The sequence below is a fragment of the Cordyceps javanica genome, chromosome 2 (assembly GCF_051103115.1).
Source record: "Cordyceps javanica chromosome 2, complete sequence".
Lineage (NCBI taxonomy): Eukaryota > Fungi > Ascomycota > Sordariomycetes > Hypocreales > Cordycipitaceae > Cordyceps > Cordyceps javanica.
The window spans coordinates 2,589,803-2,617,556 of record NC_139296.1 but is presented as its reverse complement, the minus strand read 5'-3'; the positions used below and the strand labels follow the sequence as shown (position 1 = coordinate 2,617,556).

The 27,754-nt window shown below is 51.8% G+C and overlaps 14 protein-coding genes across 14 annotated transcripts; 7 read left to right on the top strand and 7 right to left on the bottom strand.

Annotated features, from left to right (window-relative positions):
• Nucleotides 1–595: 595 nt before the first annotated feature.
• On the top strand, nt 596–1,918 carry V2A60_003295 (NADPH:quinone oxidoreductase family protein; the record flags this gene model as incomplete). The annotated part of the gene is made up of 4 exons (XM_083254631.1): nt 596–658; nt 769–904; nt 982–1,296; nt 1,389–1,918. 4 exons carry the CDS (start codon nt 596–598, stop codon nt 1,916–1,918), a joined length of 1,044 nt encoding a protein of 347 aa, XP_083110757.1.
• A 194-nt stretch (nt 1,919–2,112) lies between these two features.
• Nucleotides 2,113–5,294, bottom strand: V2A60_003294 (karyopherin KAP120; the record flags this gene model as incomplete). Its single annotated transcript, XM_083254630.1, has 2 exons — nt 2,113–5,055; nt 5,124–5,294. 2 exons carry the CDS (start codon nt 5,292–5,294, stop codon nt 2,113–2,115), a joined length of 3,114 nt encoding a protein of 1,037 aa, XP_083110756.1.
• Nucleotides 5,295–5,851: 557 nt separating this feature from the next.
• Nucleotides 5,852–7,354, top strand: V2A60_003293 (threonine--tRNA ligase MST1; the record flags this gene model as incomplete). The annotated part of the gene is made up of 1 exon (XM_083254629.1): nt 5,852–7,354. The coding sequence occupies one exon, from the start codon at nt 5,852–5,854 to the stop codon at nt 7,352–7,354; it is 1,503 nt and encodes a 500-aa protein (XP_083110755.1).
• Nucleotides 7,355–7,657: 303 nt separating this feature from the next.
• Nucleotides 7,658–8,179, bottom strand: V2A60_003292 (uncharacterized protein; the record flags this gene model as incomplete). The annotated part of the gene is made up of 3 exons (XM_083254628.1): nt 7,658–7,703; nt 7,761–7,959; nt 8,074–8,179. The coding sequence occupies 3 exons, from the start codon at nt 8,177–8,179 to the stop codon at nt 7,658–7,660; spliced, it is 351 nt and encodes a 116-aa protein (XP_083110754.1).
• A 733-nt stretch (nt 8,180–8,912) lies between these two features.
• On the bottom strand, nt 8,913–9,799 carry V2A60_003291 (nucleotide diphosphatase; the record flags this gene model as incomplete). The annotated part of the gene is made up of 2 exons (XM_083254627.1): nt 8,913–9,542; nt 9,596–9,799. The coding sequence occupies 2 exons, from the start codon at nt 9,797–9,799 to the stop codon at nt 8,913–8,915; spliced, it is 834 nt and encodes a 277-aa protein (XP_083110753.1).
• Nucleotides 9,800–10,733: 934 nt separating this feature from the next.
• Nucleotides 10,734–12,992, top strand: V2A60_003290 (Bromodomain-containing protein; the record flags this gene model as incomplete). Its single annotated transcript, XM_083254626.1, has 5 exons — nt 10,734–10,811; nt 10,952–11,043; nt 11,095–12,079; nt 12,130–12,523; nt 12,577–12,992. The coding sequence occupies 5 exons, from the start codon at nt 10,734–10,736 to the stop codon at nt 12,990–12,992; spliced, it is 1,965 nt and encodes a 654-aa protein (XP_083110752.1).
• A 559-nt stretch (nt 12,993–13,551) lies between these two features.
• On the bottom strand, nt 13,552–14,946 carry V2A60_003289 (uncharacterized protein; the record flags this gene model as incomplete). The annotated part of the gene is made up of 4 exons (XM_083254625.1): nt 13,552–14,113; nt 14,180–14,324; nt 14,385–14,671; nt 14,735–14,946. The coding sequence occupies 4 exons, from the start codon at nt 14,944–14,946 to the stop codon at nt 13,552–13,554; spliced, it is 1,206 nt and encodes a 401-aa protein (XP_083110751.1).
• A 331-nt stretch (nt 14,947–15,277) lies between these two features.
• Nucleotides 15,278–16,465, top strand: V2A60_003288 (DUF3844 domain-containing protein; the record flags this gene model as incomplete). The annotated part of the gene is made up of 2 exons (XM_083254624.1): nt 15,278–15,811; nt 15,863–16,465. 2 exons carry the CDS (start codon nt 15,278–15,280, stop codon nt 16,463–16,465), a joined length of 1,137 nt encoding a protein of 378 aa, XP_083110750.1.
• A 1,094-nt stretch (nt 16,466–17,559) lies between these two features.
• V2A60_003287 (uncharacterized protein) lies at nt 17,560–19,761 on the top strand (the record flags this gene model as incomplete). Its single annotated transcript, XM_083254623.1, has 3 exons — nt 17,560–18,380; nt 18,436–18,722; nt 18,779–19,761. The coding sequence occupies 3 exons, from the start codon at nt 17,560–17,562 to the stop codon at nt 19,759–19,761; spliced, it is 2,091 nt and encodes a 696-aa protein (XP_083110749.1).
• Nucleotides 19,762–20,150: 389 nt separating this feature from the next.
• V2A60_003286 (uncharacterized protein) lies at nt 20,151–22,175 on the bottom strand (the record flags this gene model as incomplete). The annotated part of the gene is made up of 1 exon (XM_083254622.1): nt 20,151–22,175. The coding sequence occupies one exon, from the start codon at nt 22,173–22,175 to the stop codon at nt 20,151–20,153; it is 2,025 nt and encodes a 674-aa protein (XP_083110748.1).
• Nucleotides 22,176–22,949: 774 nt separating this feature from the next.
• V2A60_003285 (uncharacterized protein) lies at nt 22,950–23,481 on the top strand (the record flags this gene model as incomplete). Its single annotated transcript, XM_083254621.1, has 2 exons — nt 22,950–23,256; nt 23,303–23,481. 2 exons carry the CDS (start codon nt 22,950–22,952, stop codon nt 23,479–23,481), a joined length of 486 nt encoding a protein of 161 aa, XP_083110747.1.
• Nucleotides 23,482–23,646: 165 nt separating this feature from the next.
• Nucleotides 23,647–24,136, bottom strand: V2A60_003284 (uncharacterized protein; the record flags this gene model as incomplete). Its single annotated transcript, XM_083254620.1, has 4 exons — nt 23,647–23,721; nt 23,790–23,864; nt 23,925–23,996; nt 24,107–24,136. 4 exons carry the CDS (start codon nt 24,134–24,136, stop codon nt 23,647–23,649), a joined length of 252 nt encoding a protein of 83 aa, XP_083110746.1.
• Nucleotides 24,137–24,329: 193 nt separating this feature from the next.
• Nucleotides 24,330–25,760, top strand: V2A60_003283 (nineteen complex-related protein 2-domain-containing protein; the record flags this gene model as incomplete). Its single annotated transcript, XM_083254619.1, has 2 exons — nt 24,330–24,438; nt 24,508–25,760. The coding sequence occupies 2 exons, from the start codon at nt 24,330–24,332 to the stop codon at nt 25,758–25,760; spliced, it is 1,362 nt and encodes a 453-aa protein (XP_083110745.1).
• A 336-nt stretch (nt 25,761–26,096) lies between these two features.
• On the bottom strand, nt 26,097–27,577 carry V2A60_003282 (cytochrome P450; the record flags this gene model as incomplete). The annotated part of the gene is made up of 6 exons (XM_083254618.1): nt 26,097–26,099; nt 26,165–26,233; nt 26,287–26,773; nt 26,848–26,973; nt 27,028–27,392; nt 27,443–27,577. 6 exons carry the CDS (start codon nt 27,575–27,577, stop codon nt 26,097–26,099), a joined length of 1,185 nt encoding a protein of 394 aa, XP_083110744.1.
• Nucleotides 27,578–27,754: the final 177 nt, after the last annotated feature.

Sequence of the window (27,754 nt, the reverse complement as noted above, 5' to 3'; positions counted from 1 at the left end):
AGACCCAACAGGGTGGGTGTTGGGTGTCAAGGACTTGGGGCTTTCGTGATTGCTCTGCATCTCCTCGAGTATGAGAAAGAGCTTGCCCGGGGGTAGGCCTGTGGCGACTGCGTACTCTGTCAGTCGCACAACGTTTGTTGGGTATTGTCGGGTCTCGTCGTTGAGTGACGAGGCACAAAACTATCGACCATCTCTCTCTACTTGTGCCGTGGACAAGTGGATGGTCCGCTTTCTAAGTGTGTGGGGGAAGATGCCATGACTACCTAGATTTGCACACTTGAAATGATAACCGCGGGCTTGATGGTCTGTAACCAGTTAGTCTCCCCGGGGCGCTGTGGAGATGCCATGGGCCTCGGCCTCTTTCCTCCCCCGCGTAAAGTATAAACTCCGCTCCGGGGAGCTTTCTCATCTTGTTACTTCGAGAAACCTGCCATTATAATTTCAGTATTTCTTTCTTCTTTTTTTTTGGATTCTTATCGGGCGGTCGAATTCTTCTTCTCTCCATATTATTATATAAATCGTCTGCTGCTTCACTTCCCAGTTCCGCCACAAAAGCCCAGTCCTGTCACCACACACGCACACACGATCGGACATTATGAAGGGCATCCAGATTACGGAATACGTCAAGGTGCGGCTTCGAAATTCCAGCGGCGCCCAGGTCCATTGATCAATGCGCGCCGTAGTATATGCTGGATATCCCCCCCCCCCCCCCTATATTGATTTCCTCCCTCTTTTCGCTAACAACGTCTCGGCAATTGGTCTCACCAGGGCCCCGAGGAGCTCAAGGTCGTCGACCTGCCTGACCTCGAGAACGAGGACGCCGAGTACACGATCAAGGTCCACGCCGCGGCCGCCAACTTTTTCGACATTCTCCAGATCCAGGGCAAATATCAGCACCAACCTCGTGCGCACACACCCTTCTCCTATATTTGTCCTTGTCCCCTTTTCTGGTCCGCGCTCTTCTGACACTTGTCGCGACAGCCTTTCCCTGGACTGCCGGTGTCGAATTCTCCGGCGTCGTCGTCGCCGTCCCCAAGAACCCCGAGACCAAGCCGCTCTACCCCGTCGGCACCCGCGTCTTTGGCGCATCGCAGGGCGCTTACGCCGAGTACGTCCACGCCGCCGAGCAGACGATCCTTCCCGTCCCGGAAGGCTGGTCCTTTGAGGACGCCGCTGGCCTCTTCGTCACCGCGCCGACCAGCTACAGCGGCCTCGTCCAGCGCGCCGGCATCAAGAAGGGCGACTGGGTGCTCGTCCACGCCGCCGCCGGCGGTGTCGGCATCGCCGCCGTTCAGAGTTCGTCATGGCCCCCGCCCCGAAACCCCAAGGAAAGGATGAGACTAGGCAAGACTCGCGCCGCTCGGCTAACAACCCTCGAAAACCTGCAGTCGCTAAAGCGTTTGGCGCAACCGTCATTGCCACCGCCTCCACGCCGCGCAAACTCGAAATCGCCAAAAAGTTTGGCGCAGATCACGTCCTCTCCTACAACGACCCCAATTGGCCCGCGCAGGTCAAGGAGCTGACACCCGACGAGAAGGGCGTCGACATTGTCTACGACCCCGTCGGCCTCGTCGACAAGTCCACCAAGTGCATCGCCTGGAATGGCCGAATCCTCATCATCGGCTTCGCCGGCGGAAAGATTGAAAAGGTCGCCATGAACAAGGCCCTGCTCAAGAACATTTCTCTCGTCGGCCTCGCATGGGGCGCCCACTCGCTGCACCAACCCGAGATGGTGCCCATCGTCTGGCGCGGCGTCCTCGACCTCGTTCGCCAAGGCAAGCTCAAGGGCACTCAGTACACCGACGAGGCCTTTGTCGGCCTTGACCGCGTAAAGGATGGTCTCAAGGCGCTCGGCGGACGTGACACATGGGGCAAGGTCATCATTAAGCTTGCTCCTGATGCTGAAAGCAAGCTGTAATGGACTTCATGGTCTGCTAGACCTAAATATCTGGAGAATAAAAACAGTATATAAAACAAATCTGGGGGAATGTGTTTTGCATATCATCAAACGTTTTTATGCTGATTCTAATATGATCCATCTAGCCGTGAGTCCATCGCGTTTATTAAGAAATGAGGGCTCATGCAGTCGTTGAAAAATGGACGCGTCCCGTTTCATTGACCCAGGCCCGCCATCGTCTGGAACTTGGAGATCACGTCCCGGTCGACATTGGCAGCCCACTGCTCCTGGAATGCCGATTCGCCGCCCACACGGCCAACAATGTCCTGCAGCCTCTCTCGAACAAATGCAGAAGCCTGGATGGTGTGGACAGGATCACTGCCCACCATCTGACGCTCTGTGATGCGCTTCGGGGTATCGTACTCTGTTGCTTCACCCAGTTCTCCTAGGTCTCCAATCAGCATGTCGCGCCCGTTGGGGACACCTTCCTGCAGCTCCGCCAGTACTACCGTCCACATGTCGAAGTAGTCTTGTAGTTTACTGAGAGTCAGCCCTTGCATCGGGGATGGCAGCTCTAGTAGGCGAGTGAGCCCTAGTAGATATAGCTTCTGACGTGCAAGATTGTCCATGCCTTGGATGTATGAGAACCACTCAGCAGACAACCAGTTCCACACTTCGTCTAAAGCTCCCAAAGATGCCAACAGCTGCACAAACAAGGCCGGCTCGGCCAACGCCAGGCGCGCGAGGATGGCAAAATAATCTCCTTGGGTTACAGTGTTCAGCTTGCTCACTCTCCTGTTTGGCCCTGTGGTCTGGTGGGCCTCCCAAGCATCGCGGAGATTTCCCATGATTACACGCATGAATCCGATGTCAACCATATCTCGAATGATAACAGAGATACCGTCGGACCCTCCTAGGTCAGCAGCGGCGCGAATCAAGTATTCGATGCACACAGTAGCAGCACGAACTTGAGCTCTGCTCGTGGAGCTTAAAGAGTTGGTCAATGCAGTCAAAGTGGCTGTGCGCATATCGCCGTCGAGCATGGTTGAAGGAGCGAGCAAAATATACGACTCCACTGTTGACATGGCTTCTGAAGCCGTTTCTTGCGAATACCCTAGAAGAGGAAGAGCTGCATCTGCAAGATCCAAAACCTCCTTGGTAAGCGGAGGTTTACTTTGTTCCAGGATGGCATTCCAAAGTTCTAGGGATTCGTCAATAAGGTGGACGTGTAGGTCAGAGCCTACTCTCGCCGCCTCTCCGAGGAGCGGCATCATGAAGTTATGATAACGCTGTGATTCATTGCCCATGCTCATGACAAGTGCAGCGAAAATGGCAATGATATGCTGCTTGATCATGTACTCTTCTGCGTCAGAATTCTCCCACACCTTGGGAAGTGCAGTCATCAGCTGATCACCAAACTGTACCACCTGTTCCTCCATGCGCATAACTAGGATTCGAATAGATTCTAGAATGGCAAGCTTTGTTTCGTCCACCACCACATTCTGAAGAAGATCAACAAGCTGGCTCAGAACGTCGGCAGCGTACGGTAGGAAAGCCTCTACATTGAATTCTAGCTCATCAGCAATCCACCGCAGCTGACGAGCAGCAGTAATTCGCACAACTATGTCATTTGTCTCGTCTTCAGGGTTCAAGAAATGACGGAACATTTGGTAGACGATTGGTCTGCTCTGGTTAGAGAGTTTAATGGGTGCCCATTGGCTCACCAGGATGGCGATTCGACGTCTTAGAACCCTGAACAGACCGCCTGATTGTTGTGCATCAGTTATGAGAGTCGAAGATAAGACGGCTTCAAAATCAAAGGAGTTGACGACGTGAGCAGCAGAGAGTCCCATCGCAGTATAAACAGCCTCTTTAGTGGCGATATCCGCCTGCGGATTTTGCGCACTCTGGAAATACTGCAACAGAGGAGGAATGATGAGCTGCTTGTAATTTGTAAGGAGATCCAGGAAGAGCTTCTCAGCACACGGGCGCACCTCCCATTCATAGGCGTTACCCTCGCTCTGTTCCTGCTGCTCCCATTCCTCGGGATCATCATCCCAGGCTTCAAGGTCAGATTTGCGAAACACAAACAGATGGCTGATGAGAGCGTTGACGATCTGGACAACGAGCTCATCCTTCAACAACTCGGTCTTGATAACATTGCGCGCGTGGTCTTGCTCTTGTTTGACTTCGGGTGTGCGGAATTTGAATGTTTGCAAGGGCTGGAAGGCAACCCTGACGCATGCGCGCAACAACAATAGTCCCTTGAGCGCAAGCCGTTCCAAAAGAGGACCTTCCGCCTTTGCCTTTACATCATTTTGACTCTGACGAATGCCGCCAGATGTGTCGAATACCTCTGCAAACTTGGCAATCAGATCCCAGTATGCACGGACTAGGGGCAGAGAATTGGGTAAGATCGTAAAGCTGGCAGCATATTGCTCCGCCATGTCGATATGCAGTTTGGTAAATTGAAGAAGGTGCTTGCCGACCATTTCATTCGGCGCATCGTTGTCGTTTACAAAAGTGAGAAGCTGGCCAAACTGGTTCTGAGAGAGCATCCAGAACTGCTCGACGGTAGAATCAGTATGAGGCCTGTCATATCCAACGACTACGAGGCGGCGAAGAGTTCGAACCGCAGAAAGACTGTTTTGCATAGCCATTTCTGCTTCTTCTTGGTTCCCTTGTCCAGAAGAGAGATATGAGACCCATATATTGGACTTTTCGGCATAAATTTCAGACAAGACATAAACGATTTCAGGAGTGACGGACTGAAGAGCGGTCTGAGATTTCCGTAGGCGAGCGGTGCCAAGCTCTTTTACGACTCGTAATAGAATTTCTAGCGCGCCGTGCAGGTGATATTGATTGCCATCCTTGGAGGAGCGCAGCAAGGAGATTATGCGAGCGAAAGCATCTGGCCAGTCGGTCGGGTAGTCGATGCGAACAATTTTAGCAATGACCAGAGCATTGTGAAGGGCCAACCTGCGGTCTGGCTCATCAACCGTGCCTCGAAATAAGCGAAGGCGAATGTCAGCCTTCTCATCTGCTTTGATGCCGTTTTTTGTCACGGTGTGTCTCCAAAATCGGTCAATGCCATTCTTTAGCTGGATGATGGCGAGGAAGCGAGCATCGACTGGGAGCGTTCGATCAAGGAAAGCAGTCTGCCGGCTTGTCAGTGGCGTGAAGGTTTGAAGGCACGTCATATGAGCGTATGATTTGTCAACTGTACCTGAAGTCCATAGTAGTAGCCTGGTTGTCCCTGCTCCCCCCAAGACAGGAGTTGCTGTCCAGCTGCTTGCCGTTGTGCAAAGTCGGTCGAAGATGTTCCCAGGAGAGCGCGACAGAGTGTTTCCAAGCTTAGCGGATTGGCCTCGCCGGGTACTTCAATAGAGAAGCTCATGGCGGAAAGCCTGCACCTAGAGGATGTACAACACTCGTCAAGGCCACCGCAAAAGCTTTCAGAGGTGTAATTGTGCTGGTGAACATGGATGAAGTTTCTCTGGTGGGGGTTTCTTTTTAGTTGGGCTCCTGTAGGCAATGAATGACCCCGCCTTGGCTGTCAGTGCCTTGGTGGCAGAACCCAGAACCGCATGCACATCTGAGTTACCCGATACAGAGTTGAAGCCGGGAAGTCACAACAATGATGATCCAACATGAAGCTCTCACTCTCGCCAGACCTGTCTACTTTGCCTCCTTAAATTCCTTTCCCCGTGTTAACTTTCATGCTTATCTTGGGTATTCGATGTCGGCAAGCTCAGATTCGCGGGACCCCTACAGCAGTCTTGACCACAGTGGGTCAGCAAGTAACTAGGTACCTAGCTGCTGCAAATTCTCAACTACCTAGGCTAGGTAAGCAAATAGGTAAGGTAGTTCTTGGGTACAGACGGTCACGCTGGATTCTCGTCGCAGGCTAAAACTACCTTCCGCTGAACGAAACAATTGCTCGTCAACACTCGCATGTTGCGCTTACAGGCTACAAGGCGAACCGCCTTGCTTGCTTTCAAACACCAATGGACGTGTCCGAATTGTCTGCTGCACCGATTCTACTCGCAAAAACCGGAGAAACGCGAACCTCCTGACCATCGGAAGCTGGGCCACCAGCAAGAGCTGTTCATCACGTCGGCCTTCAGCCCTGGATCGCCAATATTTCTCCCAAGCGGAGCGCGCATATTCAATCGACTTGTGGATTTTCTGCGAAAGCAATATGTGCGGTATGGCTTTGAGGAAGTCATCACCCCGACGATATACAAAAAGTCGCTGTGGGCCAAGTCCGGCCACCTCGACAACTACGCCGACGACATGTATACGGTGACCGGAAACAAGAGAACGGCGGCAATCGAGGAATCCGGTGGATGCTGTAGCCGTGAAGTGAGCGAAACAGCCATGGCTGAAGACGAGGACGATAGTGAATACGGTCTCAAGCCCATGAATTGTCCTGGTCATTGCCTCATTTTTGCGTCGAAACTGCACAGCTATCGAGATCTGCCAGTACGGTATGCCGATTTCAGTCCACTCCATCGAAACGAAATATCAGGTGCACTCTCTGGGCTGACAAGAGTTCGCCGCTTCCACCAAGATGACGGCCACATCTTTTGCCGTCCCAGCCAAGTCGAGGAGGAGATCAAGAAGACTCTCGACTTTGTCAAAGTGGTTTACACAACTTTGAAATTTGGCGTGAGCTATCGATTGGCCCTGTCTACGCGACCCAAGGACCACTATATAGGCACCGAAGACGAATGGGACAGAGCAGAGGATCGTCTTCGTCGCGCGCTGGACGCTTCAGGCATGCCCTGGAGCGTCAACGAAGGAGACGGCGCCTTTTATGGACCAAAGATTGATATTGTGCTCAGAGACTCAGACGGCAAAGAACACCAGACTGCAACAGTTCAGCTCGACTTTCAGCTGCCGAAGCGTTTCGAGCTGGAATACCAAGCACCAGCTCCCGAGTACGAGGCTCGCGGCGAGACCACGGAGGACCCGGCGCTGCTGGCGGAGTATGGCCCGGTGCGGCCTGTCATGATCCACCGCGCCGTGCTCGGTTCCGTGGAGCGTCTCATGGCGCTTCTTATTGAAAACTACAATGGCAAGTGGCCGTTCTGGTTGAATCCCAGGCAGGCCATCATTCTCACTGTCAACACAACTGATCCTGTTGTAAACTGGGCAGAAAAAGTCCGCGACGTTTTGCTTGGCAATCTTCCAGCATCATACACTAGCAACGAGCCTCCAGTGCAGGATACTGGTGTCGCCTTGTCTGGCCAGACAGGTCTTGCGGTGGACCTGGACACGACTGCCAGGTCACTCGGCGCCAAGATTAGAGAAGCGCGCAATAATGGATACAGCCAAATTCTTGTTGTGGGCGATGCAGATGTGCAAAATAGTCAAGTCAGCCTAGGCAAGGAGCGCATGTCACCGGGCGACATGCGAGACAGAATGATGCAGATGGTGGCTCGTTTTGAATGATGTAATCTAGTCTATGTATAATCATGTCATGGAAATTCTCTCCCTGACAGCAAAGGGTTTTGATGATGCTGTTCTCTTGGGGTTATCCATGTTTTACTCAGCATTGCGGAACAAATACTGGTGTTTTGCGTAGGCGGCGCGCTCGCCGCGGCGCCACGATGGCTTTTTGGTGGTGGCCGTAAAGCCCCTCGAGGCTGCTGAGCTGCAATCCGCCCTCGTGGCATACGATGCCGGGATCGCGTAGGTTTCTGCATGCGGAAAGGGGTCTCGTCGTTTCCTTGTCATTTGGCAGCGTGGACCTCTTCATCTATCGCCTCGACCGCGGTTGTGTGGGTGGGCAAAGGCCGGCCTGGGACGAGGACTGTTAACCATGCGAGAGCGCGTCGGTCGCCATGGCGTGACTTACGACTTGAGTTCGGGGTCCACGGCGCCACCTGTCTGCTCGACGCGCTCAATCATAGACTGGCGCTCATCGAGCTGCTGGCGCATATACTCGACTGTCTTCTTGAGCACAAGGCCCTCGGATCGGCCCTGCCCCTCGAGGCCGGGCACCAGTTCGGTCAGTCGGTCGAAGCCCTCGCGGATGGCCTGTCTGCGTTTTTGTTCTTTTCCGTGAGGTTAGCAACCAGCGACGATCATTGGAACAATCGCACGCCCTGCGCGACGATCCGGCATGTTGCGGGAGAAGAAATGCCGGGCCGCGCATGCTGACAACTCACCAGAGGCAATGTGGTTCTGTTTCTTCTCTTCCTCGGTAAGACGGGGCTTCTCGTCGCCATTAGCGTTGGCAGCATCCCCGGCAGTATTATTTGGCGACGACGACATGATCAAAAGAGGTAGTACTTCACGACGGGTTTCCAGGCTAAACTTGTGGGAAAGATGATTTAGAGGTGTTTAGAGGTGTCGATGGGACGGGCAGGCATGTTAAATCGGCTGGCCGCCTCTGGTGGGGGATCACATGCGCAGGCCGCCGCATGCAAAGCGGCTTCATACTATGTAGGTATGTACCCGCACCGTCGGCGCTGTAGGCTTGCAGCGGCCGCAGGGGGAGGGGGGGAAGGAAGTGAATTCCACTATTTTATTTGCCTGAAGCATTTCTGGCAGGGGTCTTGCCCCAGATTCCTCTCAGGTGGCATGACGGTGTCGGTGGTGGGCTGCGTTGCGGTAAGCCGGTCGTAGCTTAGTGGCAGGATGGGCAAGCCGAGGATCACGTCGTGCATGACATCGCAATAGGCCAATCACACATGTATTGATGAGACGTTAGTAAGACGAAAATTCAGGTCGACGAAATTGGCGGACAAAATTGGCCTGTCAATGCCCGTAATGGCTTTCGCAAAGAGCCGTTGCTAACGCCAGTGAATGAGTCGAGACAGTCGTTGTATCAGGTCTAGGTAGCACGATTCGTAATGAACACACTGACCCAGAAGATGTGCCAATTCTTGCATCGTAATATTATTAGTTGCATTCGTGATCTAACTGTTCGCAAGTGATACATCCATGCCAGCCGGGGCGGCGCGTTATCAATGCTTGAACTTGCAAGGTACATCGTTTATTAGCTTTACCCATCCGATTCTGCCTCTTCACCCTCAAAATCCACTTCGTCTTGGCGGAAGATGACCTTCTCCGCCAGCTGCAACGTCTTCTGTACAGGCAGCCCGATGACATTGTCCATGCTGCCCTCAATCTTTTCAATCAAGAGAAGACCAGCGACACCTTGGATGCCGTACCCCCCCGCCTTGTCGACACCTTCGCGCGTCCTGACATATGCCTCAATTACATCATCCGGCAGACCATCCTCCTCGCTGTAAAAATAGACCTTGGTCTCCACCGTTTGCGTCGCCAAGTCATAGCCCGGATGGCGCGCATCTTCTCGGGGGGCAATTGCAGTCACCGAGGTCAGGACGCGATGCATCCGAGAGTCACGCAAAAGCTTCAGCATGGCAATATGGTCGGCTTCGCTTCGAGGCTTCTCCAGGATCCGGCCTTCGCGGGTGACGATGACGGTGTCGGCGGAGATGACAAGATCCGGATCGGGTATGGAGTTGAGATGTGTCTCTAGAGACTTGCGGTAGATATCAAGGCCTTTGCGACGGCCAGTTTCGGAAACATACTCCCATGGGCCATAGATCGACTTGTCTAGGTCTTCCGGTATAGTCGACGGCGTTATCTCTAGATTCCTCAAGCCAATCTGTCATGTGCTGTTAGATGGGCGCGTCATGGCAGCGGCTACTGTGTATTTACCTGTTGTAGAAGCGCCCTTCTGCGAGGTGACGCGGAAGCCAGGATAACTCGCTTCGAATTGAGGTGTTTGATGATGGGGATGTCTAGAGGCGCTGGGCCTCGGCGCAGTCCTGACGGAGGGGCTTGTCGCGCACCGGCAGTGTGCTCTGTGGCAGCTTCGTCATAACCGGGAGGCGGGCCTTTCGGTGTCTCGGAGTCTGACATGTTGTCTGGTGGCATGCAATTAAATGGCGAGCAGATGCAGGTGAAGAAGTTTTGGTGACTTCCCTGGCCAAGCAAGGTCCGATCGCGACCAGAGCTTCCGCAGCGGGGCACTCCAGCGCCCTCACCATTGCCTGCAAGACAACAGCTCCGAGTTGTTGATCATGAAGAAATGGGTAATGTAAGTCAGGACTTTTTTTATATGGCCTATGGAGAATATCTGGCAGTAACTGTTGTTTCCTTTCTACACTCTTTGCATCGAATACCTACGTAAAGTGTCGGCAGCATTATGGATGAGTGGAAAGTTGTGCTGTCAAATCACTGCAACATCATAGATGATGAATAACTACTATAAAAGAAGCAATCCATCGGTTTAAACTTCCGGGTTTTTTCTTTATTATATTAAAGTCTTCAAAGATTTTTTGACACAACATTCAGTGAAACCAGACAAATCTCGAGTTCATGGGCTGAATGCAGCAGACTTGGATCATCCGAAGAGTGGTGGCGACGCTAGTCCCAACTGGGACTCCACGGTATTTTGTTGGCTCCCTGCTTTTTCCCGCTTTTCTCAGGACAAAGACCACGCTCATCCACGCCATCCATACCTAGCTCGCGATACTCGTTACTGGCAGCGCTCGCACGCGGCATCAAGCGCCCATTTCTAAAATTGAGCCGCGGCAAAATTACACGATCGCGCACATTTACAGCACAAAACGACGCGCACACAGTCTTTCCAAGCGGTCGCTGCTGCCACATATCTCGAATCGCGATTTCTGCGACCTAAACACGCGTCTAGTAGTCGGCGGTATAAGGCTGCGGCTTTGCATTGTGCGCCGAGTGCTGTCAACCTCAATTGGCACACTATAGAGCTAGATCAAGTCGCAATTTCGCGCATCATATACGACTTCCGCTGTCTTGACGCTAAGGCGCTTCTGCAATGGATAGCAAGCGCAAGGCCGACGCTGGCAGTGGCGGGGACTCTGGCGACCGCTCTTCGAAGCGTCGCAAGGTTTCGGTACGACTCATCCTGCATTTCTGGCGTTAAGATAGATGTAGGTCATCTTCTTCGGATGGATGACTCCTGTCACGCCCCTGTTCCTAGCTGCGCGCGATGCGCCATCACTGCTGCGCGGAGTGTGCTAATTGGCTGTTTAGGACTTTGACCTCACCAAGGGAGAGACCAAGGAGTCGACTACCGCATATGGACTTGCATTCCTCGAGCAGATTCGCCGTACCTCTGATAAAAGGTAGTAGTGATGGCTCACGACCTGTGACGTATTTGCTGACTTGTGTCGCAGCGGTCGCTTAATCGCAACCTACTTCGAAAAGTTGATCCCTCGACAAGGAAATTCCGAGTACTACAAGAGGACCCGAATGCCTATTTCACTCGAGATCGTCGAAGAAAAACTCGATAAGGGCGAATTTAAGACCCTGGCTGACCTCGAAAGCTATTTTAAGCGCATGATTGCCAACGCCAAAGAGTTCTACCCGCGATCGTCATCCGTTTTCGATGATGCAGAGCGTTTTCGCAAGGCACTTAGTAATTACATGACGAAAAATAATCCTGCATACGCAAAGAGGGGTTATCAAGCCTTCCCTACACCATTACCCGACGGAGATGCCGAGGGTGAAGACGATGATGATGGCCAAGAGGAAGAGGGTGGTGAGAATGTAGGTGAAGAGGAAGCGGCAGAAGAAGAGGAAGGGGAGGCAGAAGAGGCAGAAGAGGCAGACGAGGCAGAAGAGGAGGAGGACGGGGAAGAGGAAGAAGAAGAGGAAGAGGAGGAGGAGGAAGAGGAGGAAGGCCCGCGGCGCAAATCCATCATTCTCAAGAGAAAAGAAGAGCCTGCCTCCTCTCGCTCACGACCGCGACGATCCTCGGCCTATCAAGCAAGCCCTAAGCCTGCTGCGCCAGCAAAGCCTGACGGTCACCAGTATGAGGGCGTTCCCTACAAGGGTCTCACATTCCAGGAAGCACAAGAGAAAATTGTGGAAGAGCTGCTTAGGCATCATGACCCTGAATACGAGGATGCCTACTTTGAGCCCTTCATCAACTTACCTCCTCGGGCCTTGAAAGACTACTACAGGATAGTCACTGACCCTTTGTCGCTAAAGAAGCTTCAGAAAATTGTCAAGGGCATTCAGGGTCGTGGTGAACTGACGGGGGTCAGCGAGTTCAAGTCGTGGGCCGCCTTTGAGGAAAAATCGAAATTGCTTTGGACAAACGCGTACTTCTACAATGAAGAAGGCAGCGAGATCTATTCTCTTGCACAAGAACTAGAGGTTTGTTACGCTATATGCCAAACCGAAACTTCTCCGCTGACAAACAGTAGAAAATGTTTAATGCACAGCTAAAGAAGGCCAAGGCCGCTGTTCCAGAGCCCGCGCCATCGAAAATCAAGCTTCGGGTAGGCGGCCATGGCGGCAGTGACACTCCCTCAAATAAGAAAATCACAATTCATGTTGGTGGCCGCGGCAATGAAGAGTCGCCAGCCCCAGCCCCAGGCACTCAGACGCCTACCACGACCGTCGAGACTGCCAATGGCGTCGAAACCCCCGGCGCACAAGGCGAGGATGCAACACCTGCTAATGCACCTACGCCGGGCCAGCTCCCGGTGGGTGCTCCACGACCGCCAGGACTATCAGAGACTCCTGTTCCTGTTCCCCCTCCAGCCCCCAACCCGGCCCAAAACAATGAGACGAGACGACCACGCGGCGTTGGTAAAGGTGAGCCCCTTTTTTGTAGGCATCTAAGTAATGGAGGCTAATCCGGACTACAGGCGTCAACGATGCACTCCTTTCTCGCCTTTCCATCCAGGCCCATCCGATGCTGCAGCTCGCGCAACCGAACATGGGCTCCATCTATCCTGACCCGAAATACCTGCAGCAGTCTGGCGTCATCAACGTGCCGCAGCACTGCAACCGCATCTTCGTTATCACGATGCTGCCCGAGTTCTTGCACGAGCGGCACTATAGTCTCTGGACACTCATCAACAGGCAGCCGGTGAAGCCGTACCCGCAGATGATTCCCGGCCAGCAATCACAGGAGCTTGCCTTCGAAGTCGGCCTGCACCCTGGGGTCAACGTTGTTGAGACTCACCTAATCGCTGCCATCCCAGGCGAGCAGCGAGAACCAGGTGGCCCCGAGACTGAATTGGAAATATTTACGGCATACGTCAACGTGATGAAAAATTGAAAGAAAAGAAAAGGAAAGAAAGGAACAGAAAAGAAGAGAAGAGAGAAGAAGAGAAGAGCAGAAAAACTGGGATCACCATTAAGCGAACGATAGGCGATGTCAGTGGTATGTATTCTTTTAAAGTTCCTTTCTGTCTTCTGTGGGAGTTTCTGGGACAATGATGGAACTATTTACGATTTGTTTTTCTTTGGATGATAGCTCATCAAGTAGGGGACGGCACGGGATCGAGGCTGTCCAGATGGTGCTACGTTTTCTTGGGCATAGGTGATAATTTGTCTGTGATTGATGGATGTATCTTCGTTTCGGCCTAAAATGTAACAAGAAAGAACATCTTACATCATGTCATTGCTTCGGGTTGCCACGAAAATCAGCTTGTCAGGGGTTTATTCCAAATGTAGAGCCATCAAGAGTATTGGCTGCCTCGAAAGTGAGAAGAAACTGTGAGCGCCAGTGCCATGCTACCTAAATAAGATACAAAAAATACAGTTAGGCGATTGATCGCTCCGCCAGGCATAATATTTACGTCCATTACTTGACCGGGCTCGCACATACCCAGCCCTCATTTGGCCGGGTATTGCTGGAACGGTAAGAGATGTTTCAGCTGCGTCTGGATGTCGACAAACTTCTTCTGCTTCGGGTCAAACCATGCGACAACATACACAGCCATGTATGCCTTCTTTCCGGACACTTGAATCAAACCATCAACTTTGATGCAGCCGGGGCCAGGGCCTTGACGTGCAGGCTTCCAGGTCTTGGCCAGTGTAACCATCGCAGCCGAGCTAGCGTGCTCCAGATTAGATGGCATCACATTCCCCACTGACACGGCTGACTGAAGCGTCTTTTTCAAATCTTGCAACTCTCGATTTGCGCCAGGGCCAACGGTTTCCTGTTGCTGCATACGATTCAGGACGACAGATTCCCACGTTGGTGGTCGTTTGGTAGGTTCAGCGATGCCCAAAAATACGGCGGTATCTGAAGCTAGGCCCTTGCCAAGAACACTGAGGAAACTCCATGCCGCCTTGGCCACTGCCGCGGGATAGATGGCAAGAGATAAATGTTTCGCTGCGAGCGAATCGATGGGGCGATGTGCCCAATATATTCCATCATCCTCGATGCTAATTCTGTAGTGACGTTCAGTATTGAGTGAGAGGGGGAACTCTGCAGATTGGGGGGGAAATAAAACCTACCCCGCTACATAGTGTTTAGGAGGCGGTCGGGCAGGAAAGATGGTGTCTAACCAGAACTGGGATACGCGGATATCTTTGCCGCCGAGAATCCTGACATACTGGTCACTCTTCTGGATTGCTTTGCAGATGAGGTCGGCAAGCTTGTCTAGAAGATCCAAGTTAGCAAAACCATAAAGCATACATTTTTTAGCAGTTCTTCACACACGTTTGATATCCTCGCGTGCCTGCTTATTTCTGCTGAAGACAACGAATTCTTGCCACTCCGGGTCGCTGCTTCGGTACGGTGGTTGCTTGACCTCGATTGTACCGAATGGCATGGGCAGAAATAGTATCGAATCCGGGCCATCCTCCGCTTCTTCCGCTATTTCTTGCTTCTCCTTCTCCGATAGGGCATCCCATTCGTCTTCTGCCCAGTCGAACAAGGGCTCAAGAACGATGACGTAGAAAACGGTCCAGCACGCAAACACTGCGGCTGTCGTGAAAAGAACGCGCCTGTAGACAGAGAACGATGGTGTTAGCAATGCGAGCCCGAAAATCGGCAGCAAGAACCCATACCCAACAAATCGGCGCACCGGCCGAAGTCGTGAGCGAACAACTGGTTTGGGAAAGTAAACGGGTAGAGGCTGAGCTGCGAAGTCGCTTTTACGCCATGGTAGCAGAGATATCTGCCGGGGTTTCAAGAGAATTCGCTGGTTGGGGAGTGGCCTTAATCGAGGAGCGTTGAAGGACGCCAATCTCGCCGCTGGCGCAAGCCGTCGCATCGCCATAATCTAGCAGAAGGCGATACAATCTATCGGCAGGTGGATATGTCAACAAATGTTCGTAAAAGAATAAAATGCATACTGCTGAAAAGACAACGCCGTGTTTAAAATTGCACAGGTGGTAATGGTCCAGCTCGCCGTTAGGCAACCAATATTGACTTGCTGGTAGTGGGAGGACCGCCACCACCACCAGTCGCTAGCCGCCGGAGTAACCAAACGCCGGGTTCCGCGTAGCGAAACGAGCGACATGCAGCTACTGCACCTCAGACCATCTCCGTGGTGACGTTTCGGTGTTCCTCTGCTCGACAGCCATAGCTTTTATGACCCCACAACCATCATGAAATTCACTGCAGGGATCGTTGCAGCTCTTGCAAGCTGCGCTGCGGCAGCTACGACTACGGGACACGCCTTCACATTTCCTCGCGACGAGTCTGCCTCGACAGCTTCGCTCGGTCGTAGCCTCGCTAGGCTCGTATTCCTTCAGCGCCTGGCCAGCCCCGGCGAAGGGCCAACCATCGGAGATATTCCCGAAGACATCAGTGCCGCCGATGCTGTTGCTACATTGAACAGATTCTCCTCATCTAAAGATGTATTATTTGCTCCCAAGTCGACGACCAAGCGGCTATTTGTCATGGTTGATGGCATGACTGCGTCACAAGTCGAGGACGCTACGAAAGCGTTAGGCCAAGACGCGGCTTTTACGATAGATGATTTGCCCTCATCTGCGGCCAATCGCGATTTAGTCGACATTGACGCATACAATGCGGGCGCGACGAAACAACATAGCTGTACCTTGGACGAGATTATGAAGTTGACAGATGGCAAGTGCTGGGGCAAGTCATCCACTGCTGCCAGATACAACATCGCAGAGGTATGCTGAAATACGCATGCCAGCTATTGCTCAAAATTAATGTTTCCACAGAAGCCGGAGTCGATCAAGAGTATCCTCGATGCTCTGCGAACTATCCCCCGCCTTGCTAAGGCCGGGAAATTCGAGGCTACGGTTGTGCTCTTGCCTGAGACAGGCGACAATGCGAAGCCTTCGTGGTCTGACAAACCTCAGGAGCTCCGTCGTCGACAAGCCGAGCAGGTCATCTCTTCCAATCATAAAGCAGCTTCTGTGGGCGTTACTCATCCCGCTGCAGCCTCCTCGACACCGCTTCCACCTAAGAAGCCCATTCCCGCCTGCTTCAGCTCAAATGAGACCTGCATGGCCGGCACGAACAATTGCTCAGGGGGGCATGGAACTTGTGTCAATAAATACGGCGCGGTCCCAAAAGACGCCGAGGAAGGCGATGTTTGCTTCGTATGCCGTTGCGGACGTACGGCGAACGAAAACAGCGGGCCGACGTACTGGGGTGGAGCAACATGCGCCAAGCAAGATGTTAGCGTGCCATTCTGGCTCTTCTTCGGATTCACCATTGTTATCGTCGGCACCGTTTGGATGTCCATCAGTCTTCTCTTCAGCGTCGGTGAGGAGAAGCTTCCGGGCGTCATTGGCGCTGGCGTATCCCGCTCCAAATAAGGCTTGGGCAACATGAATTATTCGATCATGCTTTGCTAAGAGCCTAGGCCAACAAGGCCATCAACGTTAAGCCGTCGGCCAGAAATAAAGGGTAGGCTCAATTGTGTATTATAGGCGATGGAGCGGGCAGCAATCCCGAGAAGTCGATCAAGGGAGTGATTTTGTGGTTCGAAATAGCAGCATCAAGCCATTTCCACCCTTATCTGACTTGTTTAGTAGAACTAGGACTGAATCAAGCCGTAATTTTGCGATTACCACATCTTTTCTTTGACATGGAAGTTAGACCTCACCAGCAGAGCAGATACTACTAAACTTGAGCACCCTGGCCCCTTCACCCCTTCTAGAAGTCCACGGCCACCACAGAATTGTTGCATCTATCAATAGATACCTAGGTACTTGGTCAAGTGTTGATGCAAGCTTATCCACCACTGAAAACAGCAAAGCTTCGATAAGTACGGATAGAGCTGCCGAGGCCCGGCGACTGACCCACTTTTGCCTGTCGTGGGCGGAGATTTGGGAAAAATGCCGTTTCTCTCTTACGATCTTGCTCTTGTAAACCTAGGAAGCTGTTTAGGTGCCTGTTTTCATCGCCTAGTCCCCTGTTAGTGATCCAGAAAGTCGCATACAACATCCGCTTGTTTGGAAAGCTGTTATTGAATAATATCTGGTCAGCCAGGGGCTGCCTGATCGTGCTCGTCTTGCTGTCAGACCAACCATGCCCAACGACGAGCGCCCGAAATTGCCGACGGCGAAATGGGGTGCGGCTTGCGCTGCTTGTGCAACGGCGAAAGCAAAGTGTATCCGCTCGAATGAGACGCCAGGATCGAAATGCGACCGGTAAGTAAGGACAATTTCATCTTTCCGCCGTGGAATATATCGTCGCCCTCGCCCTTTGGCAGCCCTCAGCTCCGCCTCCCAGACGCATGGGTTCTCAACCATCATACCGGCAGCGGCGGATTCAGCAAAACATGGAATCGCTGACGCCGAACATGGTCTCAGATGCGAACGATTGCTCAAAGATTGTACGGATCAGGTGCACAAGCCGAGAAAGAAAAGGCAGCCCAAGCCCTCGTGAGTCGCTCTTCACTCCCGTCATGTCCGCGACTCTAGTCATCATGACATTCGTGAATCCAAACAAACTAATACTGGACCCCAGACGCACTGCACAAATTGAAGAGCGCCTGAATGGCTTGGTGAGCTTGCTGCAAGCATCAGGAGAGCTGCCACACCAAACCCCAGGGCAGCAGGAAGGCAGCACTCCTGATGAGTATGATGATTCCAACCTTACATCATCACAGATGACCGAGTCCCCCATAGCCAACAATACAACTCAAACGCAGAAGCTGCAGTCGCCGAAAGAATGGCATATCCCGTCAACATACAATTCGTTTGGCGCCGCAAACTGCATCTGCCGCCCAGAACCGGGTGATGCCCCTCCACCCCCAGAGACCGATGATGTCGCCCTAGAGACATACAAGTCTCAGCTGCAACACCTCTATCCATTCGTCATCATCCCAGCAAGTGTAACAGCTGCGCAGCTTGGGGCAACTCGCCCATTCCTCATGTCGGCGATTCGCATGGTCACTTCCTTCCGCAGTCTGCGCTCTATGAGAGCGCAAATGTACGCCCTGAAGAAACATATATCCGATTACATGTTAATTCGCTCCGAGCGGTCCATGGATCTTCTTTTGGGCATTATTGTGATTCTTGGTTGGTACCAGTACCACTGCTTCGCCCATGCCCAGCTACATAACCTGCTATCCTTGGTGATTTCTCTGGTCGGAGAGATGGGCCTTAATCGACATCCTATAATTCACGAAGGCACTAGGGTGATGGCCGCTCAACCGCCAGCGCCTTGTGCGCGAAACAACGAGGAAAGGCGTGCGTTTATCGGCGTCTGGTTTCTCGCCTCTTCGTAAGCTAGCAATCATGTCATCCTTTTGCGCCCACTGGTACTAACTTGTAGGTAGAATGTCAACGGTTTTTGGGCGAATTGACCCTATGCGCTATACTTCATATGTCAGAGAATGCGTCACAGTACTTGAAAAGCAGAGGGAATATGAGACAGACGTTAATCTCGTATTCTTGTTACGAATTCAGCATTTGACGCAGCGCATATCCGAGCTGAATCCGCGAGACAATACCATAGAAGAATTCTCCAGCATTCCAAAAGCACCCGCCGCAGTGTATATATCCGCTTTTCAGAATGAGCTGGATGAGCTGCGGGCCAAGTTGCCGGAACATCTTAAGAACGATAGTATGCAATTAACGCCACGACATCATTGGCCATATTCACTGACTTTTGTTCATTAGCTATCATCACAATGTACTTCAATACCGCTCGCCTCAGATTATATGAGCCCCCAATTGTCGACAAAGATCTCATCTCATCATTGGCAGATGCTTTCACCCTGAACAATACAGGCGGCGGAACACCTCTCGATCGTCTCTACAATATCAGCGCGGCTCTCACAGGCTGGTTCGAGAACTGGTTCACTGTGCCTGTCCACCAATACGCTTGCCAGACTACAGCTGTAGCAGCTCAGCTTGTGTATGCATTAACTATGCTCGGGAGGTGGGCTCAGCTTGTGGCCCCTAAACCGGTTGGAGAGCCCGAGGACACTCAGCGTGGCACAACGGGCTTACCATCGTTTGAGCCCAAAACACAAAGTGCCCGAGGAACAGCTGTGCCGCCTTCAAATGTGGAGAACTGTGTGATAACGCCCCGAATACCTGGCCCAATGACGCCGGCTGAAGGGGTGTTTGACCCAGATCTGCCTGCTGCCGTCGCCCATCTGCGTGCGCAGCTCAAGACGCACCCGGGTCTCATGGTCAATGTCGGCGACATCTTGCTTGCTATCTGCAATCGATTCGAGCAAGCCAATGCGACTTTCCAGATCTCGTCGACAGACACGAGAAACGATGAAGCCAATGTTTGGAGCATGACCGCGATCAAGGTTCGCATCACGAAGGCAAAGCTGGAAAGATGGGCCGAACTCGTCTCCAAGGAGGGTGAGAATCACTCACCCGGGCAACAACTCAAAGCAGACATGGATACGAGTATGTCTGGCTGGACAGCAGGGCCGGAGTCCGCACCCACCAACATGATGCAAAACGACGGTGGTGCTTGGCAAGGGATGGATCCCAATATGCCAGCAGAGCAAATGCAAAACGTGTATGGCAGCACGCCGTGGCGAAGTGACTTACTGACTGGAGTTGACCCCGCAGTTTGGTTCGATGGATATCTTGATTGGGGTGCTGTTATAATGAACTCAATGGGCACCGTTGAGCAATAATTGTTTCGATTGAAAGGGTGATGGGCCACTAGTACGGGGACATTAATTAAGCGGCGGTAGCACACGATAGTGAATGATCTTTTGATTGCTTTTCTCTACTGCCATGTTGGTTTTGGCTGTCAGTTTTCGAGATTCAATTTCGTTCTTCATGGGTTACGTATTCATAAAAACCGAAAGATCCGGGTGGCAGGACATTTACACAAATGACACGAATCTCATGCAAAAAAGAGATTCTCCAGGAAAGTAGATTATATTGTTGGAAGTCTTGAGCTCAGACTCGGCCCATTCAGATTATCTCTTTCCCCGACATCGAGCACAGCAGGATGAATATCTTCAGCCGCGAGTAATCATGTCTAAAAGCTAAATGGCTTTCTCTTTGACAAGAAAACTCATGGCAACTGGTGCTGAAACCCGCTGACCGGCCTGGTTTCTTTCGCGCCGACTTTGCATTCGGCAACACCAACGACACTGCTGCTTGATTCTGATGTCACTTTCAAAGTCACGATGCTCTCCTCATCTGATTGCTCTGCAGCCTTGACGGCGACTAGTACATCGACATCCTGGCCAAATTGCGCCGTTGCAACCTCGTTAGGCAACTGGACTTGCCAACCCGATCCAGCAACTGTAGCGCTTAATCTATAAATGTCGGAATTGTGCTGGGCCACTTCTGCCTTGGTATCTGAAGCCTTGTGCCCTTGTGTGCCATTATTCTTGATGTTGAAAGAACAATAGAATGCAGATGTAGTGTCTGCATTGACAGCTACTGGGAGAACAGTTCCAGAAGATACCTTAACCGCGTACTCGTTGGCACTTGTATCATTGATGGCGCGAGCAGCCACCGCGTAGGAGAGTGTGCCATTGCTGGAGCGGTGCTGGTTCAGGACGTAGAGGTGAAGACCATTAGGCTCGTCAATGTACTCAAATTCACTTCCTGAATTAGAGCCGGCGTGGAATAGCGCGTCCAGGAGTTGACGATAGTCCCCTATGGTAACCATCGCCTTGGTGCCGTTGGGACGAACAAAGTCCACCAGCCCAATATTCTGCGGGTTTGCATCTATAGTCCATTGAAAGGGAGTCGTAGCTTCATATTTTATTTTGCTGATCATGACACCAGAGTCTGCCTGGAACGAGTCGGTACCGCTTCGATCAATGACCTCGAGATCGTATGCATTATACTCACCCCCATCGCACATGGGGTCTGTTGTGATATTGCATGCTGGGGATAGATCCTTGCCCATGGCCACGCGGAGCGCAATAACGCCACACTGCGAATTTCTGGCTCTGACTTTTGTAACCACGGGACCTCGGGTCTGCAAACTGGATTTGGAGACGTTGAGAAGCCTCTTCTCGGAGATGAGGCCGATGTACAGTTTATCTCTGACGGTATGTTGAGAACCCAAGGCACCGCCCTGGAGAGCAGGAATTTGCCAGCGGCTATGGGGGCCGCCAGGGCCATTAAAGGTTCCACGAGACAACATAGACCAGGGCCCTGTAAACGCCCGTCTCGGTGGTATTCCATAAGGATTGTTATAGTTGTCTGGGATGTTGAGCAGATGACTGAGTTCGTGTGCATATGTGGCCATCCCAGAGCTTTCGCATTGAAGGGAAGAGCCCCCGCCAGCATTAGGCCAGACCGCGGAGGCGGAAGCCCAAGAAGTCCAGCTTACGTATCGTGTTGCGGCAAAGTTGGGAATCTGGGCCCCTTCCGGAGGCCCAAAGTCATCCGGGACATCATTTTCATGAGCAAACTTCATCTCACCAAACTCTTGCCAGGTCGACGACTCATCCTGCCCAGCGGACAGAACGAAGACGAGCTCAAATGCGTTGGCCGTATCATTTCCCACATCCCGACGCCACGCCGCGAATGCGGCATCGCGCAGACTGAGTGAGCAAGTTTCATTTGCAGGGCAAGCACCTGGGTTGAATCGCTCATCCACACCATAACGGTAGTGGTGCGCGGGCATTCGGTATGGGCCGAAAGCTGTCAAGTCAACGCCAAATCGCCCGCCCGAGTCTTCCATCCAATACTCATGAAGCGTGTGACCGCCATTCAATTCCGTTGGCTTGTTCAATAGATCACGGTAGTAAGACGGCACGCTTTCCCTTGCAACATTGCCATGGCCTGGAAGCGGATTTCCAAAGACTGTCGAGTTGGGGGGGCCGGTAATGGTAAATGGCAAGTTGTCATAGTCAACTACTACCAACGCAATATTGAAGTTTCTGTCAGAACCAATGCGGCCGGGATCACTCCAATTCGTGCCAGGGGGTGCTCTGTAGTCTGCCCACGTCATATCGTCAGGGTTAACCCAGTTTTGAGGATCAATGGGTTGAAAAGGTTCATGCTGAGGGCGTGCGAGAGCCAGTGCCGTGGTTCCGCTGAATGCGGCAAACACGAATCGCGAAGCGCATCTCATAATGAAGTAAACGCCTAAGGATGAAACTATCGATGCTGGCGCTGAGGGCGCTAACAATATCGTGGGAACGACGGGGATGGCCTTGATTAAGTATATCGACGTGGCCGTGCGTGGCACGACAGGCAAAATACAAGCTTAATAAGATCTGCAGTCGGGTGCTGTAGCCTCTGCCAAGAAAACCTATCAATTTGAACAGAACGATCTTCCTTGGTGTCTATTAGTGATGCAGCTGGAAAGCGGATGCTGTTTGGCTGTCCAGATGCGACCTGCTGAATTGGGAATAGCGACACAGAAGTCAATCTGCAGGCCCCCCATTTTCCAACTCAACATTGCGGGAATACTGCCCGCAAGTCTGGTGATGTTGCATAAGTTTTACTCGCAAATTGAGTAGCCTGATATGGGTTGGGTCAGCGGAAGCTCAATTCCTAAATGGAAGCTCTCTTTTCGGATACCCCAGATAGATAGGCTCGGTGTTGCTGCTGCTATCCTGTATGAAAGTTTCGGCTTTCTTTGCATACTGCACTCCAGAGTTTGGTCTTGATTTGCCCTTGCTCACAGAACTAGCCTATCATAAGTGATGGCACGTCAGCTACCTATATAAATTGAGGGCATCACGTGGAGCCTGGGGGAGGAGCAATTCAGTAGCCGTATCTAATTAGCCACCTCAGGCGCCGTAGGACTCACCTTACCCTAAATTTGGTTCTGAACGTGCAAAGCTGCTACATTTTGTCCGAGTTCACCCAGAAGCTCTGTGGTGAAGGACTCAGCGCGACCATGTCAACAGATGTGAATGCCCCGCCTTCTGGTGAGGCCCCTCCATGGTGGGCAGGCCTGCCTGAGCCGCAGGCAGCCTGTGAAACGATTGAGAACTCAGAGGTCATGGCCCTCTTGGAAAAGACACTTGACGAATCCAAGCACGCACCAAGGAAGTTCCTGCTTGTCGACGTTCGACGAACCGACTGGGATGGAGGCACTGTTGCAACCTCCATCAACCTCCCTGCCCAGTCCTTATTTCAAACGAGGCCTGTTGTATATCAGCTCTGCAAGCAAGCTGGCATCGAAATGATCATCTTCTATTGCGGTAAGGCGTCTGGGCACAGCATTGGGCTTTCACTAAGATCTTGCAGGGAGCTCAGGAGGTCGGGGAACCAGATCTGCTCGGTGGATGCAAGACTACTTGAACGAGGTTGGTGAAACTGGTGTCAAGGCAATCATCATGACGGGTGGTATCAAAGGCTGGCATAGGAAATTTGGTGGCAAGATGATGGAGAATTATGACGAAAAGTTTTGGGCAACCAAAGCCTAATTAAGATTGGCCTTTCAGAATTTTACACAGGATAGCCGGTTTCCCTGGCTTATCTCGGTTTCTGATCCTATATTTCTTGATATATCGTGCTTCCATTCATACCGTAACGCCGAGCGAGATTGAAATCAGATTTTGTTTCCCACAGCCTCATCTTCATCGTAGTGTCTATCGGTGTTGTCGGTCGTCGCCGCCGATACGCTCCATAGCTTCCAGCATGACAACCGAGTTGCCACGGATGACCTTGAGATTTGGTTAGCAGATGCGCAGAGAACCAACCATCTCTCAGAAGAAAATCAAATGTCACATACCACCATGCCTAGTCTAGTCTTGTTCCCACCCTCCGTCTCCTCAAACGCATCGTCGAGAACAATATTCAGAAAGACCTGCGCGCCAGGGTTAGCAAAGTCATGTAGAAGCTGCGCAAAACTATTTTCTTCTCGTACATCATATCCGCGCAGGACACCGATCACTTTGCGGCTGCCATTCAGTTGGACAAACAGACGCTTGTCGAGGTACTGTGATCGCAAAGTTAGTAAAAGCTCGAGCTCAAAGCTGCGTCTTGATTCCCGAAATTGTTGCAGAGGGCAGAAGGGACCAAAACCACATTAAGCGGGCTATGACAAACCTTCTTGAGCTCAGGCTGGGCGGGTGCCATTTTAAGCTGTATTTATTTGGAATGATGAGATTGATCAATTGCACGAAAGCAGACCGACCTGTCACCCGCCCGCGAAGAACTGTCGCGCTGCCACTCAGAAAAATGGGTCACGTGCAGATAAGATTGTCACAACAGCGGTTCAACAGGCAGCAACCAGCAACAATTTATCCTGAAAAAGACAGCACAAATCATTATGAGTTCATTTGGGTCACGTCGCAAGGCCCGAGTCATAAGTATTGATGATGAAGATGTAGCGGGCGCGGAGAGTAATATCTCTGAGATTGGTGGCGCGTCAGCCACAGGTATGATCCCCAAGCAAACATGGTGCCGTTTGGAGCCATCGGATGAGACTAAATGTGAGTTTGTTGCAGAATCCTCACAGCCGTCCTTCAAAATTAAATCGACGAAAAGGGGGATTAGGCAATCTGGTCTCCGCAAAACACACACGGCTGATGGCGTCAACGACCATGTATCTCCAAACCATGAGGAGGATGAGGACGGGCCTGTGGTCGTCAAGGCGAAAGTCGGCGCCCAAAAGCAAAAGAAGAAACCCAAGTCAAGGCTGTCCTTTGGCTTGGGAGCTGCTGAGGACGAAGGGGACACCGCAACACTGGAAAATTCGATGAAGAAATCATCACTGAGTCAGCGGGTTATTGAAAACAACGCTATGAAACGAGGCATAGCTATGAGAGGATTTCCGACGCGGACCTTCGCAGATGATGACGACAGGCCGCGTTATAGCAAAGAATATCTCGACGAACTGCAGTCTTCCACGCCGACTACTCCCATTGACTCTACATCCATACCGACGGATGGTGATGAAATGGAACTGGATGCTTCTGAGCTAGAGGGGGCTATGGTTGTAGACTCACCGGCGCCTGCACCTCCTGCGAGCAAAATTCAAGTGCTCACAGATGCCGAGATTCGAGAACGAAAAGAACGACGGTCAAGGCTGGCACAGGAACAAGATTTCCTATCCGTCGAGGATGATGATGATGGCGGAAGAGCTAAAAAGAAGGGGGACACGAGATTAGCAACGGATGAGGACCAGATGGGGGAAGGATTTGATGACTACGTCGAGGATGGTGGAGTATCTCTCGGGAAACGTGCCGAGAAACAACGGCGCAAACAGGACCGAGAAAAGATGGCCGAGCTCATCAACGCAGCCGAGGGTCACTCTTCCGACTCATCTTCAGACAGCGAAGCGGAGCGTCGCATCGCGTACGAAACATCACAGACTCGCTCAGGAATGGACGGTCTCAAACGTCCACGCAGAGACCCGGCTAAAGAGCTGCTGGAGATTCCGTCCAAGATCACGCCGCTGCCGAGCCTGGCAGAATGCATCGCCCGCCTACAAGCGACTCTCAGCGGGATGGAGGCGCAAATCCAACAAAAAAGCGCAGCAGTCGAGCAGATGCGCAACGAGAAACAGAGTATCGAAGCTCGTGAGAAGGAGGTGCAGAGCCTGTTGGATGAGACGGGTAAGAAGTATCAGGAAGCTATGGGAAAGAATAAAGAACTTTCCAATGACGCTGTACCTGGGACGGCAACTATGGTAGAGGGAGCCTCTACTGGTGACTATGGCACAGAGAGTTTGGGATCAACTCCAATCAGGCTACAGTAGATATGGGAGACGATGAACTGTCGACAGTTTGATAGCTGCTTATGTACTTTTAAGATACCCTTTTCAATTAGAACCGTACATGGATTGGCAACACCGTGACTCGGTTACCGCCTTGCCTCTGCTGCTCCTGACCATGATGTGAGTTTGAGAAGCCTCTAGGGTTTCTGGAATGAATTTTTATTCCAATGTTTATCGCCACCATTTTCGGCATCTCCCATCTTTCAAGTCAGAATATAACAGCAACATCACCGCCGGGGCATCCTTACCAGCCAACCCCTTGAGCAGCTAGCGGAGAAGTTAAAACATCATTGCCCTTGTCTGCGAGTACCTGAATCTCTACTTTCAAGACGATTGTCATAATTCGGACGTTTCCTCAATGTGACCCAGAAATCTGTGTCGCATACAAAAATCGACGCCTTCGTTTTCATGGGCCTGTCCGGGTTGATGATGGAGATGTCGAATCGTTTCAGGAGCTGGACCAAGTTAGAGGGAATTCCGTGAATCTCAGAGGACGGGTTAAACATACCTCAAATACGGTCTTATTCAGCTCCATCATTGCAATCGGTTTTCCTAGACAGGAAAATTTGCCTCCCCCAAAGTGTGTGTCCAGCGCACAGTTCATCGCTCTCAAGTCGCTAGAGCTGGCGCTCAGCCATCTCTCCGGCCGAAAGATGTCCGCGTCGGCCCCCCAGATTTCTTTCGATCTTCCAACAGCAAAGAATGCCTGGCCAATCTCGGTACCGCCGGGGACAAAGTATCCGTTGATCAGTTCTCCTCCAGGTGGCACACGCTTAAAACCAAGGCCACTCACGGGAGGCCACATACGAAGGCCCTCCTTCACCACCGCTTGCAGATAAGGAAGCCGCTGTACGTCTCCCCAAGAGATTGGGTCACTCACACTTGGGCGTGCTTCGTCGATCTCGCTTCGGAGGGCGTTGTAGGCCCATGGCGCTGCAATTATTGACAAGAGAGTCAAGCGCACTGTGTGCGCAGTCGAATTCGAACCCGCAATACTGCAGAATCATGGTGAGCTTCGGAAAACGCGCAAAAGAAAAGAAGAAGAAAGAAAAGTCGGTAATGCACGCACATGGTGACAAATCCCTGTTGAACTAGGTCATCCTTTGTGAGACCATTGTGGGCATGGTTCTGCGTCAGGCCGCCTTTTTTCGCGTCGTTGTTGTGTATTCCAGACTCGACAGACTTGGTCACGAACCTTGGAATTAAATTTTAGAATAGAACTTTCAAAGGTTTTTTTTTGTCTTCTTACTTCATCAGGCGCCCGAATCCGACCTGGTCACCTTCCTTCGGCAAAGCCAATCGAAAGGGCCACTTGTGCAAGACATCTGTAATGCCCGGCAAGACAGAAACGAATGTCATTATCGGCAAGGACGACATGTTGATTTCATTGTAGTTGTACAAGTCTCGATCTTGCTCCAGATACCCGAAAGGTTCTCCGATAGAGATATCACCAATGATATCCAGGGCCAGGAATTGAGTCTTTTCGGCCATGTCAACTGGTCGGGTTTCCGAGTCTGTAGATGTATAATTGGTTTCCAGCATGGAAACGAAACTTTTTATTTGTCTGTCCATGGCAGCCTCGAAGCCATATTCCTCGTCACTTTTTCCGGCCATCTAGAGTTGTTAGCGATAAAGCGCCGGTGCTACTGGCACAGCCACCATACCGTAGAGTTCATTTGAGCTCGCATCATCTTGTGCTTGTCCTCGTTGATCGCAGACACGACATTATCAACACCAGGTACAATTCTCCCAGCTTTGTAGAACCTCCCTTTGGTGAAATTGCCCCGCACAGCGGACATTCGGCGCAGGACGTTTGGATCCGAGGATACCAATTGGTTTGGCCCGATTCGGACAAGTGAGCCTACAAGATTGTTGTCTAAGTACAAATGCCACATGAAATGTTTTCAATCTCGAGAAATGTGAAGAAACCCACCATACTTATCTGTCACATCTTTCAAGACCTGTGGGAAATCACC